General features: G+C 37.2%; 1 protein-coding gene across 1 annotated transcript in view; it reads right to left on the bottom strand.

Moving 5' to 3' along the window:
- The window catches only part of LOC135733878 (uncharacterized), a 32,950-nt gene that overhangs the window by 8,562 nt on the left and 4,632 nt on the right, over nt 1-19,756 (bottom strand). The window contains exons 3-4 of the mRNA XM_073814095.1: nt 3,311-3,655; nt 2,858-3,214 (exon numbers count right to left, since the gene is read on the bottom strand). Coding sequence (XP_073670196.1) covers nt 2,858-3,214; nt 3,311-3,655 — 702 coding nt within the window. The remainder of the gene's footprint in view (nt 1-2,857; nt 3,215-3,310; nt 3,656-19,756) is intronic.

Genomic DNA, 19,756 nt, shown 5'->3' with positions numbered 1-19,756 from the left:
CGTTTATGGGGACACTGTCTGTGTCCCCGTAAACCACCTTTATAGCATAATAAACATGTTATTATACACTATCCTCGTAAACCACATAGACCAACCCACACACACACACACACACACACACACACTGAGGACCCTACTTTAACGATCTGAAACGCAAGTGCGAAGCGCAACGCGCAAGTGAGTTTGTGGGCGGATCTTGGGCGCTGTTGCTATTTTCCCGGCGTGAGAAATAACTCTTGCGCCGGGCGCAAATCAATAAGGGGTTGGTCTGAAGTAGGTTCATTATGCATAGGTGTGGTTTGGGCGTAACGTCAAATAAACCAATCAGAACGCTATCCAACATTCCCTTTAAACGCAAGGGCGCAAGTTCCGTGGCGGGTTGCTATTATTATGACGGATTTACCAGGCGCACGCCAGGAGCGGTTCACAGCCGAGGAGACCGACGTCCTTGTACGGGGGAATCCCAAGCTTGCCAGCATAAATCGGGCACGCCGTGTAACGGGAGGTGGATCTGCCTCAGGACCTGACGCCAGCAGAGGACATCGCTGCGTCAACCCTCACCGCTGAAAGGGTTTGGGGGCTTTGAAATCGGACCCAAGAAACGCAAGCAAGGTCCAACCCCAAAGTACTCTTACAAATCAAGTTCATATACATTAAGGTTTCTTATGAAAACATTTAAATTATTATTTACATAAAATAAACTTAATACAGCCACACAACAAACTTATGAAAATATTTTAATCGTTATTTGCATGAGAATTTTTTAACGCAGCCACACAATAAATAAAAACTATCACCACAATGCTCACCACTATGATTCCCCTTATCTCGTGTATTAATATTTTTTAGTGTAACAATTTATGATTTGCAAAAATAACTGTTGCATCTGTGTAGATTAGATAAGCAAAGTGTATGCACGTTGTGCACGCTATACATTATGGTCAAGCATGCGCCCTTAAAATAGCATAATGAACAACGCGCAACGCGCCACTGACTTTAAACTTTTTTTTCTGGTCAGTGGCGCAATTGTTTTTTGAAACTGCAAAATAGCATCAGGGATGGTTTGCGCCGGAACACGCCTCTTTTTTTGCGCTGAAACGCCCAGGGAGCGCAAGTTCATTCCCTAGTTTGTCGACGTGCGTCTGTGGAGGGAAAAACCCGCTGTGCGCCGTTGCAAAATACGAATGATACATGCGTCACTGACAAAGTCAATTGCGCTGGGTGCAAGATAGGGCCCTGAATGTCAATATATCAGTATTCACACAGTGAACTCAATAGTGTAAAACATGAAATCTGCTGTAGCATCATTAGATACAGTTGAGTAATACTGAGCAGTGCCGGCGCCGGCCGAGCGCTGATGAGGGGGCGTCTGAAATACCAGAGGGGGCGATCACATGAATGCATATAATTCTCCCAGCTAGAAAATACATATAGCTTCGGTATGTCCCTTAAGTTTTAACGTGTTATAAACAAACATCTCTGTAATACAACCACAAAAACTACAGCTATAGTGAGCAATGTACAGAGCATCTGAACACTCTTACTATATACAACAACAAAAAACCGCATACCTAAAGTTACAAATTAGCACAACACTGCTCATTTGAAGTTAAGACCCAAAGGTAGTAGTGGCAGTTGCTGTAGTTTCTTTTTAATCCGTTTTCGAATGTCCATGGTACTATTTTCCACATATCCACTGCTACAGGGCATACCCGGGTCACTCTCCCACCTCCTTTCTGTAACTTTTACATACTTTCCCACTTCGACATCTTGATTTCCCGCTGAGACTGAGAGCTGGCTGGCTGCAGCTGCTATCACTTGTGATTGGCTAAACACGGGCCTACATCGGCGTGCGTCAACACAAACAAAGTGGGCGTGTGTTTAGTAACGTCATGATGGAATACATGCACACTTGTTTTTGTTGTTGTTAAATAATTAGCCTATAAAATGCACTTTAGGAAGACAATACACAAGGCAAATGTGATTTTCAAATAGCACATTTTATCATAAAAATCCCATTCAACATGAATGGCCCCCTCATGGCGCCGGCCCTGATACTGACACATATTGTAGTGCTCTATATGAGAAACACCTTTGTGAATTAATAAACTTCTATCATCCTTTCCTCATTAGCATTTTCTTTCAAACATGTATGATCTTTTTTTGAGAGTACATTGATGCTGTTTATTTAACCAATAGCGTTTCATTTATGGCACAATCCAGCAAAGCATTTGACAACTTGTGAGTGCCACAGTTGAATTAAAAATAAAGTTTAATAGAGATATAATATGAAACTGTTGTTACAGAATAGAAACAATAATTACAGTGATGTGTAATTTATGTTTGTGTATGCAGCAGTGTTTGTAGTTCTTGTCGGTGAGGTTTAATGTTGAGGCTGTCTAACCCTTTGTGATGTTTGATCTCCTCACTGTTTTTGACACAGATTCGTTCATACAGTCCTCTCTGTACTAACGTGCTGGGCCGGAGAACCCTGTATGTGTGTGCATTGTATAGTGGCTCATGTGACACTGAGGGGATATCAGACTTGATTTCACCCCAATGGAAAGCGTATTTACATGCTTATTTCTTCTCTATGAGAATTTTGTCCGAGTTTTTAACACCGCTCTTGAAATTCGAGGGCCTCGCTGATTGATCGATAGTAAGAGTTGTAATACAATTAGTTGATAAATAAGCCAAACAAGGGGCGCTTCAGATTTCGTGTCTAAAACTGTGCAGGATTTGTGACCATGCTGCTTTCCTTCTTTCTCAAAGTGCTTGGAAGCTCCCGTAGTGTCTGCCATGGCTTATACTTGCATGATATTGTATTGTATTGTTAATTATATATCCATTGACTCACCCAGTCTATCCAGTATTACAGTTGTGTTTGCTGAAAGTTGTCCAGCAAACACTTGACAGATGTAAACTCCTTTATCTTCAGTTCTGATTCTCTTCAGTCTGAGAGAGAAGTTTCCTCTGTGGATTTCATCAGCGAAGAACTCAACTCTGTCTCTGTATCGCTCATCTGATGATTCTGATAGAGTTTTATTGTTTTCATAGAGCAGAACCAGGATTTCTTCATCTTTATTTATTTTCTTCCATGAAACCTCTTCAATCTCTTCAGGTTTGATGTGAGAGTTCACAGAGCAGCTCAGTGTTACGTCCTCACCCACATATGCAGATATGGAGGGACTAGATCCTGACACTATAAAACGCTCTGAAATTAAAAATATCCGAGCAAATAAATTCAATATTACATTCTATTTCTAAAATCTATTAAACAAGAACCAGAAATGTATGTTATCAAACTCACCAACATGTTTAATTTCCACCACAGTTTCTCCAGACTCTTGTCCAGAGTAAACTTTACATGTGTATTGTCCCTCATCTTCAGCTGTCAGATTGTTCAACAGTAGGGAGAAGTTTCCATGTTTAATGTCTTCAGTGAAGAAATGAGCTCTATCATGATAATACTGATTTTGAGCCTCTGGTCTGATATCTTCATCTTGATACAGATGAATGAGAGTCTGTGTGTCCGTTCTTTTCCAATCCACCTCCAGATCCTTCAGTGGTAAGAGTGAATCAACAGAACAGGGCAGAACCACTGAACCTCCCAGAGGAACAACTAGAGGACCTGAGGGACCTTTAAGTGTCAATCCTAAACAAAAAATATTAATAAAACAGTTATATTAAACTTTTTTGTAGATTATATTATGTTCTCTTTACATATTCACTTTGTAAACTGGTTGTGTATGTCATTGATGTCGCAGTATGTGTAGGAAGAACAAGGAGGACGACAGGCAGAACTAAACATATAACTTTATTTCACAGATGATAAGTAAATGAATGAAGACAATGGTTAGTATAAACTAGGGGTGTCCTCGACTAAGGATTTACATATTCGAATCAGAATTTTCGAATCTTTCCATAGTCGACCGATAGTCGAATCATCTATGTTTGTATGCATGGGTATGGAGGGGGCCAGACCAGGTACAAATTGGTAACTTTTATTTTCTTTCACAAACAGCACACATAAACAACTGTCTGATAAAGTGACCAAAACTGTCTTTCAAGTAATAAACGAAGACAAAACTGACGATGCATTTATATATATTTTTTTTAAGGTAAAATGTAAGGCAACATTTGTTTAATTATTCCTCATAACATTTTAAAGCCACGATCTACAGAACATCACACAAAAATACATTTTGATAACTAAACCTAAAAAAATAACAAAGGTAATCCTGCCTTGGAAACTCCGGCTACAATTACGTGTTTTTATTTAATTTGGAGATAGCGCGTCAAAGCAGTCATGACCAAAAAAAACCGACAAATGAGAAATGACAAATAATTTGTGATTGTGACTGTAAATGATAAAAACTAATCTTTATTTACAATTCATTAAACGTTAATTTATAACAAGAAAAACACTGAAATTAATGATTATATAGACACTACGCGTTATTATTTAGCACAGAAATACCTGCTTGCTTGCTTTGACTTTGATCATCTCTGTATTCACTTTAGATACAGAAAGACCGGATGATATTATTTATTTCAGGAATCTCTTTGGTATAATTTGAAAGTGAACACCGACTGACCATAATATTAAATCACAAGAAAGACATTCGTGTCAGGCAGAAATAGGTTCGGTGCAGATACTAGTTTCCGTTTCATCACCGAAATAAAAAAAACGGCTTATCTGTTTTGTAGTTTAACTTTAAGATAGACAATATATGTTTTAAATACATTTTAAAAACTTATACTCGTCGAAAAACATCCGTTTTTTAATGTTTAGTTTGATGAACTCCTAAATATGAGACGCAGAGCACCTAACCGTTCGGCTAAATTACATGCGCAAGCATGGCCAGCACGCAATAGCGCAACATCGATACAACGAAAAGCTATCCAAAATTTACATACTTAAATTAGATCGGAATTTACGTTTATAATAAATACAATTTTTTTTAATAAAATAAGGTCAGAAGTAACAAAGTGCAGAACAAATATGCAAAATGCCTCAAGTGCACGGAAACAAAACACAAGCCAAATAGTTAAATCAGATAACCCAAAGTGATTTATAAATAAAATAAAATATAGAAATTATTAAAAGAACGAAAGACATAGTTTAATTTGCCAGCTTTGTCTTTTAAATGTCGAAACAAAGAGGCAAGGCTTTAATAACATAGAGACCTCTTATGGACGTGAAGTCCGGTCACAGGGGTTGTTGGATTTATTAACGCATTTTAAAAATATTTATTGAAAGCTGCTACTTCACATATTATTTGCAGCATTATCATAATATGCAGTATATTAATATATTGTGAGAAAGCTGTTATATGTGAAATCAGATAATGTGTGCACCCATACGGCCAAAATTAAATGATCCTCATTTCATAACACATCTGCGACGATTCGACTATGAGATTGGTAGTCGAATCAGGCTTCTCCTATCGATGCATCGAATCTTCGACTATTCGGGGTCACCCCTAGTATAAACAGTATAGGCTGCATCCAAAAGCTCTAAAATCCTGCCTTCTGAGGCAGCATTCCAAGGCATGAAGGCATCATGGCACATCCAAATCCAATGTTTGTTTACTTCCTGTCTCCTGAGATACCATCATTGTCCTGTCCCACTATACATGGGTATGCACTGGGAATGTGATTGGTCGACCCTGGTTGATAAAAATAAAACGGCGGCCAAGAAATCAATTTATTGTAAATAAAGTAATATTTTATTTATAATAAAGTGAGAAAAGTAGTATTGTGGTTTTCAAATACAGATGAGTTATCACAAAGGTGCTCTCTGTTCACATTTCAAACAGAATTCCATTACGCTGCCTATGAAGGGTGTCCGAATGCATTTCTCAGAGCTGCCTTCATGCCACCAAAGTCAATAGATGTGTTCGAGTTCATGCGGCACTGCGCAGGTCGATCGGCGAGGTTTGCCGCTCGCAGTCGAGGGAGGAGTTGAAGACAAAGCTGTCAGGTTGGAAACCTGCTGCTTGCCGTAGTGACGTGTACGCTATGTTTCCTTTTTATAATCGAGAATGAATTGAGTTAAATAGTGAATTTGTCAAAAAAAAAAACTTTTAATAAAAAGTTTCAACCAGAAACCCTTTATATTGCATATTTTAAATACTGCTTATATTGTACGCCCAAACATAATGAGAAACATAAGCCTACATTATTAAAATTCCAATACAGTTTGGTCTTCCGTTTCTTTTATTTTATTACATAACACAATATAACATATTAAAGGCAGAGTGCACAATGTTTGAAAGCCAATGTTGATATTTGAAATCACCTAAACATACACGCCCCTACCCCAATAGAATCTGGACCTTCTTTTGATAGACCCCCCCCACACACACATATGCAACCCCGGTAAGGATGTTGGTTAGTAGACACGCCCCTTACTGCTGATTGGCTACAAGTGTGTTTTGGTAATCGGCCCGACTCCTTTTCCAAAGCGGTTTTCAAACATTGTGCACTCTGCCTTTAAGGTTATATTAAGGAAAAACATGAATTTATAATGTTTTTAGTGGAACTTTAGGTTGGATTAACCATAAAACGCACATGATTGTTGTCATTAGTGAGGCAGCCAATCACAAAGAGCCATCATCAGAACTCCGTGCAGCTGTTCAGAAAAGGATTTACCGACTGAGCCAGCCGGTTGTTCTTGAATCGCTCTCACTGTACTTTAATGCAATATGTCACAGTCACATGCCATCGGCACCATGAGTCGGACAAAATTTCTAACCGGCATCCACTGCTTCAAGCCAGCTGCCAATCGGTCCGCACAGCGCCACATGAAGTCATACACCTAGCCTAATAAGGCAGCGTGGCAACAAGTCAGCTGCCTAAGCTTTTGGACACAGCCATAAGGCTTGTTTGACATCATCTGGTGCCGCAAGAACCGACAGGTGGATGACATCAAAATACTGTGGGAGCGATTTGAGAAATCACACGAAGGTGTCTGCTGTTGAATCGCGGTACAATGATGTCATCAGCCTGTCCGTTCTTGCGGTGCCACTTTGGCTGCGTCGGAAAGCTCTAAAAAGCCTTCGGAGGCAGCATTCCAAGGCAGGAAGGCATCAAGGCATGTATGAATCCGATGTTTGTTTACTTCCTGTCTCCTGAGATACCTTTATTGTCCTCTCCCACAAATCTATGCATGGGCATACACTGAGAAAGTGATCGGTCGAGCCCATGGGCGAGGCTAGCCCCTTTTTAGGGGTGCTTCAGCACCCCTAAAAAGGAGCTCAGCACCCCTAAAACTTGGGGCAAGAAATTTAATTATTCTAAAATGTTCGTTCGTCTTTGACCAGGTTAAATAATGTCCAAAACATACTCCGTAGTTTGTGGTTTAAAATGTATAATAAGGTAGAAAATGAAAACCTCCCCCCTTAGCAAATGGTGTCATCCTCTTCTACTTCTCTGTACCTGCATCGCTTAGCCCGAGCGCGAAACACACACAGAGTGAGAATCAGTTAAAAGTGTTGTGATGCAACTTTTTTGTTCAAATCTTACAAAATGTTTACGTTATGTTTATAATGAGCGAGTACATCACGAATCAATCTTTCAAGCCGTGTTTTTGTCTTATAATGAATCGCCATGGTACACGTATAATAAGTGTTTATTTTCGGATTATTTTAGTCCGGCGGGTACCCGCGTGCTGCGGAGTAGCAAAGTACCTGGGTGACTCGTCCATAGACTTAAACGGAGAGAAGTAGCGCCGGTTACAATGTTCTTCCGCAAGACGCATGCAGTTTTGTGCGTCTCAGTGGGAAAGTTGCATACGTGTGTCTCCGTTGTTCAAGTTTATTGTATGATTTATCGTTAATTTGAGACTTATTTTAACAATCGGGAGTCATGTAAACATGACATCACGTGCGTCTTTTCTGGTCAGTCGTCATGAAAACATGGCGTTTGGAACAGAGTGAAAACAAACTACATATCACTGTATACCACCAGTACCGGTAAGTTATGTGTGAAATCACTAACTGTCTGACTATCAAACTAGACAATAAATATTTTTTAGTTTGTCACATGTAGACTAATATGAAGGGGGTAACGTTTTTAACCCTTAGTGCAGGAGTCACAAGTGTTTTGTTTTAGACATATAGTAAAGGTAATGGTTCAATTAAAGGACTGTTAAAAGAAAAGATGCAAATTAACAAACTATTAATAAACCTACCATATGTTGTAGGCATAAAAGTTATAAATTAGGAGATTTGACATTTTGATAAAGGCTTAAAACGATACACTGTATATTCACATAAAACCATACCCACACTGCTGCTGTAGCCCACCTTTTGTCCTGAGACTTTAATATGGCATTAATGGCAAAAATGTGCTAGCTCACCATTAATTAGAAATAAAAAGGTTGGCAAAAAAAAGGATCTGAAAACTCATCAGATTGATGCTTTAAAATATGTTATTTTAAAAAAAATTCTAAGGGGGAGCATGCTCCCGGACCCTAGAGGGGTAATATTCTACTCATCTTTTTCACCCCTGACCCATTTTCATGCCTGAAAGGTCTCCAAAAAAATCTTTATTTTGGAGTTAGTAGAACCAATGTTAAAATGATAGCTATTTAACAATAAACATATTATTGGTTTCTGTAGGAAAAAAGAGCGGGTGGTGGCAGCGGAGCTCATTGGGTGCTCAGCACCCCTAAAGCTCTAACCCTAGAATCGCCTCTGGTCGAGCCTGATCGAGTTCAAAAAATTAAATGGGGGCCAAGGAAGTGGCTGGATCACAAATTTTGGGAAAATAAAGATATATTTTCACTTTTTACACATTTTAATTGCATTTCTAGCGAGAAATTGGTATTGTAGTGTTCAAATATTGGATGAGTTATCACAAGGGTTCTCTCTGTTTAAATTTCAAACAGGATTCAATTTTGAATGCATTTCCTGGAGCTGCCATCATGCCTCCAAAGTCATTGCCTCATGAGGCAGCGAGGCAACAAGTCAGCTGCCTTAGTTGTCAGACAAAGCTATGGAGTCGAACAAGCCTATAGTGTCCGGGTAATGGTGAACAAGTGAAGACAATAATCAAAGATGGTAGATGACGGGGTGCAAAAGATTATGGGTGATGATGTCTGGTGAGTGAGGGCAGATGACAGGGATACGCAGGGGCGCCGCTAGCAATTTTGGGCCCTATGAAAAAATAGGGGGTCAGGCCCCCCCATACCCATTTCGTACCAAACATACAATCCAACCTACTGTAGCTATTCAAAATCTTTGTCTGTAATTTAATAATACATAACTATTTATTTTGATATTGTTTTGACCACAGTTATCAGTATTTATAGATACCTAAAATGTCTGCAGCTAAGATAATTCATTGTGCAATGCAAATTTAATTGAAAAATACAGTACATTAAATCAAATATTCAGAGAAAATGCAACATTCTTAAAGATTAAAGATAAATGTGACCATGCCTGTGAAAACCCAGCTGAAGTATTTCTTTGTGATTTACTGTTTTCCACATAAAATCATCCTATATAATGTAAAGAACATTTGTGAAAATATAAACTTGATATCTTTAATATTGACTGAGTAATGTCATATCAGCGATTGAAATCATAGTGAAATTAATGCTTGAAATTAAACTGTGATGCTTTTTATCTCACAATAAGATTTGAGACTTTTCTGATTTTCAGAGACAGTCTCAGTGACATACTGTATACTTGAGCTGTTACACACACGACATTGTAACATTTAAAAATGGCGAACAACAACAATGCATCTTTTCTATGTACATTCTGCCTGAAATAAGACTGGGTCAACAATGCTTGACCAAAGCGGCGTGGTGAGCTTGAACCTGCTTACATCACGAGGCATTTTTTGGACCCAACATTCAATAAGAAAATTCAACTGCAGTAGCCACCATTCAACCTGAAGATGGCAGCACTCAGACGTTTTTACACCAGTATTGAAACACTTTATATCCAAATGTCAAAAAACTTACTAAAATCAATGAACAGCACTAACAAAACCCCATTCTTACAGATCATTAACTAAAAAAAGTTGGTTTAGGGTTGAGTTATTATTTAAGAAAACAGCTATACTGTTATTAAATGAGACTGTTTTTTAATCAACGGGGCTCTAAAATGAAATGAATGACAACTATAGCAGATTACGACATAGATTTCCATTGATTTCTTAACCCTGTTGCAAGTTGAGAAGCTTTAATATACATAATTTGACTAGTTTAGCCTTAGTTGCATTTCAGTTTTATCACAACCAACTCGATTTAAGACTGCATAAAAATCCTTTCTTTGCATATTGCGTTACAAAACAAAACAGTGTGTAACCGATCACATTTCTAGTTTATGTTAATTAGCTTATACAGCTACGTTAATTAAACAGCTTATAAGGGCTGACTTCGCGTTAGAATCATAACACAAAACATGGAACGTAAATCCCCTTGTGTTTTTTTAAACTGGGGTGAACAGAGCGAAGACTTTACAGTGGAAAGAAAACTGCATTGTATTGCTCCAGCGTCACATTGTGTAAACTGCATTTATAGTAAGGAAGTGCACATATGCAGATATCATAGGAAATAGCAGTAAATACACACACCTTGTTCTCTTCTGAAGTTCACGCGCACTGTGAGACCGTGGATTGAAGACGGCGCTAAAACGCAGAGTAAAGACGGGGCGGAGCTAAGAGGGCTCAGCTTAAGGGGGTTGCATGTGCGGCACAGTCCTTGGCTGGGGCCCTCAAAAGTTCATGGGCCCTTAGAATCGTCCTAACTTTTCCCCCCTTTACGGCGCCCCTGGGGATACGTTACAACTGATCTAAAAAACATTTTCAGATATTACATATTCCATTTCTTCTTAATAAATGGTAGAGCTTTGGGAGCTGACCTGGTATAAATTGAGATAAACAAGGGCATACAAAACACAGGGCATACAATGGCTACAATTTTAAGTCTTTGACCCATTTGTGCATAGTTAATACAGAAAGAGTAAGCTAATGACTTCGATTTTTTAAGGAATTTTGAACATTTTCCTTTACTTGTCAGCAGGGGCGGAGTGGGACCAAAAACTACAAGGAAATTGTGTATACCACCGGCCCTCAGTGGTAAAAAAGGTCTCATATTTGTAGTAAAACTAGGGTAATACAAATCGTTATTAATCTGCCGTTTTCGTAATATTCGTAATAGTTTTCCTAAATGAGTAACTATACAAAATGATACCTGTTTGAAAGACGGATATGCGCACCTGTCAATCAGCTATTACATAACAGAGCGAGGCCAGAGATAAACGTGCTCATAAATGGGAGTAATATGGAATAATGTGTGCATCTTTTAATAACTGTAAGAATTTTTCCTTTAAATATAATTTTTGTCAAGTTTTGAGAGATAATAATGTTTTTTCCACTTTTATTGCTTATTTATTTTAATGTGTTTGGCACATTTACCTCAGAGTTTATTTTAGTAATATTGCTGTTTTTCTGGTAATAATAATACAATGTACATGCCAATCCTGCTTCCCTGTCTATTTATTCATTTCATTATGCTGTTATGTTAAGTTATATCTTTTTGCCATATGAGACGGTTATTGACGCTATATACTCTCGTCTAATATTCAAATCATATGTGGAATAATGTGTGCATCTTTAAATTAATTGTAAGAATAAAGTTCCTTTGAAAATAATATTTCTTTAAGGTTTGAGAAATAATAATGTTGTGAGGATGATGTGATACTGCAAAGTTACCCTTCTAATTTTTATTTATATTAAGATATAGCCATATGGAGATAAACCTTTGCAAATGTGCTGATTTGATCCATTACTGACCACTAGGCTAGAGATTTTAAACCCGCTTAACTATCAAATAGTCTATCATCTTGATGGATCAATCCGACCGCATATGTACTGCAATAAACAGGCATTCCGTGGCGCAGCTTTTTACATCAAAGGCCGACAGGCTATGCCATTTGGGGAGGGGCTGTTCAATGATCCCCCTATATTTTTTAAAATCCTAAACATGGCTGGACCTACCGAACAGGTTGAGCACTTTTATATACTGTGTTGAGCAAAGAGGCTTTACAGTTTGACCAGTGGAAAGCGGCCGCACATCAGGCCACCAGACGGGGTTGCTATATAACTCGCAATGTTTTATTATCAGACCGGCCCTCGCAGCCTCAAAACACTACCGGCCCAACGGGAATTGTCCCGACTCTCCCGATGGCCACTCCGCTACTGCTAGTCAGACTGAAGGAAATTTAATTTACTAATGGAGCAATGAGTTTACACATTGAATTGCTTCAGATTTCATAGGCTAAGGATTTATCACCAAATGTGCATGCATCATAGAGCCGTTTATCTGCAGTTCTGGGTCAATAAAGGATGCGACTTGGGTTTGCACACAATACAACAACCACAATACAATTGATCCTGTCGTTTGACAGAACGCAAACTATTTGTCAGAGCCTTAAGTGCTCTGATGACCTTCAACAGAGACTAAAGTAGATGTCCACAATGACTTGATGTCAGGATAATCACATCCAATATATATGCAAATAAATGATTATTAACCAGTTTCCAAAATTAACCAAAATGGATAAATGCTGTGATTTCTCCTGACCTAAATATACATTAATAGATTTGTACATGCATTCATTAGATTGTTTTCCTCGCAGCATTAACAGATACAAATTTTTCATGGGCGATCCCAGTATAACCAATACACAGTTAAACACTTTAGGAATGTCAGACAAACCTCCAATAGGGAGTTTTTGCTGATATAAATGTTATTAGAGGCCCCACAAATCAATTGTTTATAAAAACTGCTTTTGAAAGCTGTTAACAAGCTGCACAAATGTAATATTTCTATTCCTTGTAACATTTATGTGAATAACTTATTTACCAAGAGATTTTCTAGCTACAACCATTCCCAGTGTCATCATATAATCTTCATTGTAGCATAATAGGGTTCGCCCACACGTGATGTCATGCAATAATATTAGGACTGATGGCAGCATAATTAAATTATGTTTTTTTGTATTTTAGCAGATAACACTATAACGCAAATTAATGCCCGATTAATCTTGTAATTGTATTAATAAAAAAATTGAAATATACAATATATCAATATATTTTAATCAAAATAATACAAAACACTAGCCAGTCATAGTTTTACAGCATTTAGCAGCATGTAAAGTTAAGTGGCAAGAAACAAACAATGTTTTTCAGGTGCAAAATTTAAAATACACAAAAATCTTCAATTTGAGGGACAACAAGTAATAAATCCATTATGTGTTTATTTGTAATATACATACCATTTGAGATAGAGACGATCACATGAACCGACATGAAGAAACACAGAAGAATCTTCATCTTTGTCATTTTAAATCTCATAATCTTCAATATTAATAATTAATGTGCAATAATCCAGTAATCCATTCAATTCAGTTTTCATTAAAAAAATATTTTGTCTTTTTCCGATTTTCATATATTCTTTTGTGTCCTGTAAGTCTCCTCTGAGGTGATGTCTGTTGTTGTAGAAACAAGATCTTCTGGGCTGCGTCGACTGCAGTCTGCAGAAGTGGACTGACCAATGCTATGCGATTGGAGAAACTGAAACTACAGTATACATTTCATTCCATACACTAATCATCTGTTTTTCCTGTATTTTAATTTTACAAAGATTTGCAGACAGATTTACAAAGATTTTTCATTTTACAAATGAAAATTCAACCCAAAACCTTCTGCTAAATAATATCTTTAATATTTATCAAACTTGACTGTGATTGGATAATCCTGACCACTCCACTCTGATCTAAAAGCTTTTATATGTGACTCAGCATCTGAATCGATCTGGATGAAACTGAAAGCATAAATAATGACTAATGATGTTAGAGTTGCACTGAGTACCAGACAAAAATGCACTTTTAGCATTGACTACACATTTTACGAGCATCTATGCTTGTTAACTAGCCTAATACAGATAACAAAGACTACTTGGTAATGCAGATTGACATTATACAAAATCTGAAAAATCAGGATTTATAATATCTAACTAAGCACACTGCACATCTCTTTGTTCAGGCTCTTGTAATTTTTACATCGGACTGAATGTCTCATGGCACGTCCCAGCATGTGCAATCAAACTTTTGCAAATGATACAGAAGGCTTACATTTATGCATTTGGCAGACACTTTTTTTTCAACACTCGTATAAATGAAGGTGATATAAAAGGGATGATACAGAAGCAGCATTTTTTATTTCTCGGAGAACAAATCAGTCAAAGATTATTAAATTTTTTACTTATCTTTTTAGGCAAAACTTATTTATATATAGTCAACATCTGAAGTGGATTTAAAAAAATAAATTCTAAGACATGAATGGTTTTGATCCACTTCAAATGTTGATTAGTGTGTAGCACATTTTATAAACAGGGGTAAATCGAAGTGCTTTACACATAAATTATTCATTTATTTATAATGTCGTTCCAGCACATAGAAATGATTTACAAAGAGAATATAAAAAAGATATTTAAAATCACAATAAAACAAAGACATGTAAGCATTTTACGTATTAGAAAAGTACAGAAATAAAATGACTGGGATAAAAGTGCAATAAGTGTAAAGCAGCACAGTGCTTCATTTAATGCAGATGTGTTTCTAATTTATTGATTTAAAATGGAATTACATCTGATCTCTTCTGAAACCTGAATCCAGCTACGATTGGCGTCATAACTAAACGCTGACTCATCTTGTTATGTGTTAACCCTTGGTATTTTTATAAGACTTGATCATAATGATCGGAGTAATTTGTTAGGTTCATATTCAATTAGCATGTCTGCAATGTATTAAGGTCCTGAGCCATAGAGTAACTTTATGTGAAATGTAACAGACCTGAGGACTGAATTAATATGCTCAAATTTTCTGGTTCGGGTAAGAGTTCTGGCAGCAGCTGTCGTAAACACATCATGTTCTACTTTGTATGTTTGGGTGTGAATACATTTTGTACATATCAAGTGTATTGATTGTCATGTGACCCATATGTCCTTTGACTAATGACGCAATCACAACAACCACGACCATACATTTTGTGTGTGTTGTTTAAAAAGTACAATCACGAGGAATACAATTATGGCTACTTAAATCTGGTACTTTCACTTTATTCACTTTTCAAGTTGGCAGCTCCTCAGCTTGCATATTTCTAGCATAGAAGGGCATCCAGTAAATGAAAACTTTAATATATAGCCAGAAGAAATAGGTCATCGGGGTACCTTTCGCCTTTTCAAATACTAAAAATGTATACATACTACTTGACAGTGTTCTAATTATGTCAAAGCTTATGGGGGGTCCCCAACCTAAGCCCCACCCCCTGGCCAAGCCCCACCCCCTCATTATAGGGTCGCTGTGATTTGACAAAGTAAGATGTGATCCTGGATCAACAATCATCTGATCCTGGTTTTAATAAAAGAAACCCCAAATTACCCTTAACTCAAACCCTAAACGTTTTTACCCCTCAAATTAGTGTGAAACACTGCAAGGCCAGAAATTTTCAACAGAATAGGGGTGAAATAGGGTGGACCTCAATGCCTAATCTCAAATTACATATTTTTACTATATAGTAGTGGTTAAATGGATTACATTGCATTTTTTAAATCATAGATCGAATAATTTTCAGCAAAACTGGGGCTAGGAAAATAAAATAAGAACAAATTAAGAAATGATGAGCATATAAAAATAGAAAAGAACAAAGTTACAAATAAAGTAAGATCTAACAGTAGTATTTAGGTACATAAATATAATCAAATAAACATTACCCTGTCTTCTTTATTATATAAATAAAATATAATTAATCTTTTTAAAGATACAGAAGTGATTTTCCTTTGTTTTCTGTTGTTTAATTAATATAAATGACAGAAACACAAGCAAGACCAACACAAAGATTTGACTTCTTTCTGAACTGTTTGCACTGAATGTTTTTATGAGAATAAGTGCCAAGACTGTGGTATTTCAAAATAATTGTGTTTTTGCATGCTTTAGAATCGCGTGTCTCCATGCGTCCGCTTATGAGTGTGAGTTCATTTGAGTTTGTGCGTCATTGCCTGTGCACACACAAAACAGCTTACTTTAACATCTTGCGCTTAAATAGTTTAAAATCGCTTCGCTTGCATGTTAACATTTGCAAGGTTTAAAACCACACATGCAAAAGATAAGCTTTCTATAAAAAGTTATTTATTTCTGAATGATGCGTATTTGAACAATTCGTTTTAAAAAGACTATAGGCTAATTTATTATCATTTATGCGTGATTACTTCTGCTTTCCCAATAAAATATTTTGTGTTTCTTTTGACTTGGTGGACCAGCTGTCAATTTGAGTGTGTAGCCTCACGACTGTTATGAAATAATAGTTTGAGAAGAATTAAAAAAACCTAACCCAAAAGATTACTAAACATTCTTACCGTCACTGAGGTGAAAATAATCCACACAACATGCAGACAGAGACATTAACTCGTCTGTCAATTCCTCCAGAAAACAGCAGGAGGCGCACTTGCGAGTTTATATTTATTTCAGACAGAAATCATTTGAATTAGTTTATTGCGAAATTGGGACAAATAACGGACAGTAGCATATCGCTTTGTGACAGCGCAACATGGAAATTTTAAATTCATGTTGTATTTTAATTTTAATAAAAACCAGGGGACCCCCTAATTTATATTTTTGTGGTTTATGGGGGGTCCTTCGAGGCTTATAGCAGGTCCAGGACCCCCCAGACCCCCTTCAATTCGAACACTGCTACTTGACTTCCATACTGATTTTTATGTAGTTCATAATTTTTAACATTAACAAGCAACTGACTTTAGATGGCATTTAGCAGACACTTTTTGTCCTATTTGTAGATGACAACTGCACTACTGACTTTTGTTCAGTCTGCTGAATATCTTTTGTGTTCTCCTAAGGAGACAAAACTAGTCAGGACAATTAGTTTGTTGGGTGTTCAAAATACTCCTGTTGGTAAGATAACTAACTTCAACAAGAAATTCATCAACATATGATCCTGCACGCTTTTTCAGTGTAAAGTGAATGTAATGTACTTTACTCATCATCCTCAGTCAGGCGGCACTAGGAGTCCAGTTATACAGGCATCTTCAAAGATAGTAGCTAATCTTGAGGAATAATAATAAAAAATAACTACAGGTTGGTCTGAATTGTTTTGGTAAATATCAAGAATTGACTGATTCATCAACTTATGGTGTTGTTTATCTTTTACAAAACTGGCACGGTGTAGCCCTATTTGCAGCAACTGTGAGCATGAAACACTTGTATTATTTTTTTAAGAACTGTTAGCTTGAGTTTTTATATTTGTTTAAAGGCAGGTTGCATGATCTCTGACTGCTGATTGGCTACAAGTGTGTTTTGGTACTTGGCCTGACTCCCTTTTCCAAAGTGTTTTTTTAAAAATCATGCACCCCGCCTTTAAACATTTTAATTATGGGGAACTGTGTCTAAATAGTGTCCCTGGACTTTTTCAAACAAAACGGCCCACCACACCCTACTCGCAACACACCACAGCAAAGTGGGCCAACATAAATCCTACTTATACTTTTTAGGAAATCTAATTCATTATAAAATGCATTTATGTACCTGCCAATAACATCTTACTAACCATGACATAAATCAAGGTTAAACTTGAGGCTTTGACTCTCTGATTTTTTTTGTCAGATCTGAGGGTAAATCTCTCATTTTGAGTTTTATAAATCATTATCAAGAACAAATAAATTTACAGAAAGCTACCAGATAACTAGTAACTAAAGGTGTAAACAGATGTTCCCAATGTGAGAATGAAACACAGGTCTATTTATGGATACACTGTTTTTGGATATACTGTACGAAATAAAAACTATTTTTGTTCGAAGAACGGGAACAAATGAAACATACTACAACATTTCTATCAATAAAAAAAACATAAAAAACGAACTAAAAAAAACGTAGTGGCTTTAATAAGATTTATAAAATCGTAGCCCTAAATGTCATTTTATAATAGAATGATGCATTTTCTGGAATGCAGTTTTGAAACAATAACAACACATGCAATCCACACATGCAAAGAAATTTAAGATGAAATTATGTGTAATCTTGTAAAATGACAAATTTAACCCGAACAAATGTAACTTTGTGTTTAGTTGAAAAAGTAAAAACTATTTTACACCGTGAATAGCTTGAGGGTGAGTAAAATAGGGGCTAAACTATTCCTTTAAAGGTGTCATTGAGAACATCTAAGTGCTAGTGTTTACATCATCCGAGCACTTTGCCAGGGAAGGGTGTACTTAAGAGTCTTCCTTAAATCAGCCATGGCAAGGCCCTAACCATACCGTGAACATTGAGGGGAACCAACATATTCAGAGATACATCTATGTATATAAAAAAATTAAATATGGTAAGGACAATTTGGCAGTTTCTGATTATTGGGGGGATATGCAGCCCTTAATGTCTATTGTGGTTATGGCCCTGATACATGGTAAAACCAAATACCTGGTTGTTGGGATGCGGGATGATCTTTCACATTGATGCATCATTCTTTGCTTCAAAATGTGCCTGCAAGTTGTTCAGCAGCACATCTGGAAGGGAAACATCAGTGTCATAAGGAGATTGTTTTGGTTGGTAGTTGATGGTCTGGATGCCCTTCAACATCCGTTGGTGTTGCCACCTTTTCTAAATTATTAGGGACTTTAAGCAACACCCTCTGGTGGAACGGCAACGGCATTCTGGCATTGTATTGCGCATGCGCGAATTTACCTGCTACTTTGTGACGTTCTACTGTAACGGTCTACTACGGGAGAACAGCTGATTTGCCGTAGTCACTACAACGTGAGAGATTGTGTTAATAAATGTTATGTTTTATGGCATATGACATTGTAATTGCATCAGTTTATGATTGTACCACAAGTCTTTTATATAATATGTGTTAAAATGTTTTAAATTTAAGCTAATTTTAAAGATTTTTAAGTATTCAATGTTTTCAAGTATTGCTTAAATTTAGACTTATTTACATCATACAATAGTAAAAACTCCTCTTCTGACAAAGATTGTCATTTAATGCCAAAACCAACCCTTCTCTTGCTTTTTTAAATGACATTTTTTAGTTTCTCAATAAATGAATTAATGCCGCGTTGCGCTGTCCTGTTTACGGTTGCTTAGTGATTTTTACGTTCCTGGCTCCGGTGGTGTGACAGCATACTTCCAGTCGCCGTAGCCGTTCCATTCCCAGCTGTTGCTGTCAGGAAACGGACTCAGAGTCAAGTGCAAGTTAAATAGTTTATTTAGAAAAATATAGAAAACAGGAGAGCAAGTCACTGGTAGATCCACACACGGCGTACACCCGTTGACTCACTCCGATGGAAACACTACTGTGGGAATGAATCACTCCCACAGTAGGGGAGAGTGAGTCGGCGCTACACAATAATTCAGTACAGATCCAAAGGAAGAGAGAGCCACCCACGCGTTCCGTCGAGAACGCCAGCACTGTCACCACACGCAACAGAGGGATGAAACACGCCGCCCTGAAGGTGGATGACAGGCGGAGATGGAAGTCCAAGTTCTCAGACGGATAATCCACTGTGTAATCCAGATGAAGAAGGACCACCCGGAAACCACTGGTCACCGCCTAAAAACGAAGCGAACCAGTGGTTCCGAGAAACAACAGTAGTTAGAGTCAATATAATCCACAAGGTAAAATGGGTGAACTCCACTCACGGGTGATGATGCAAACCGGAGAGAGG

The sequence above is a fragment of the Paramisgurnus dabryanus genome, chromosome 3, assembly GCF_030506205.2.
Source record: "Paramisgurnus dabryanus chromosome 3, PD_genome_1.1, whole genome shotgun sequence".
In the NCBI taxonomy this organism is placed as follows: domain Eukaryota; kingdom Metazoa; phylum Chordata; class Actinopteri; order Cypriniformes; family Cobitidae; genus Paramisgurnus; species Paramisgurnus dabryanus.
The sequence above is the reverse complement of the archived record's forward strand: the minus strand, read 5'-3'. Positions and strand labels throughout refer to the sequence as shown.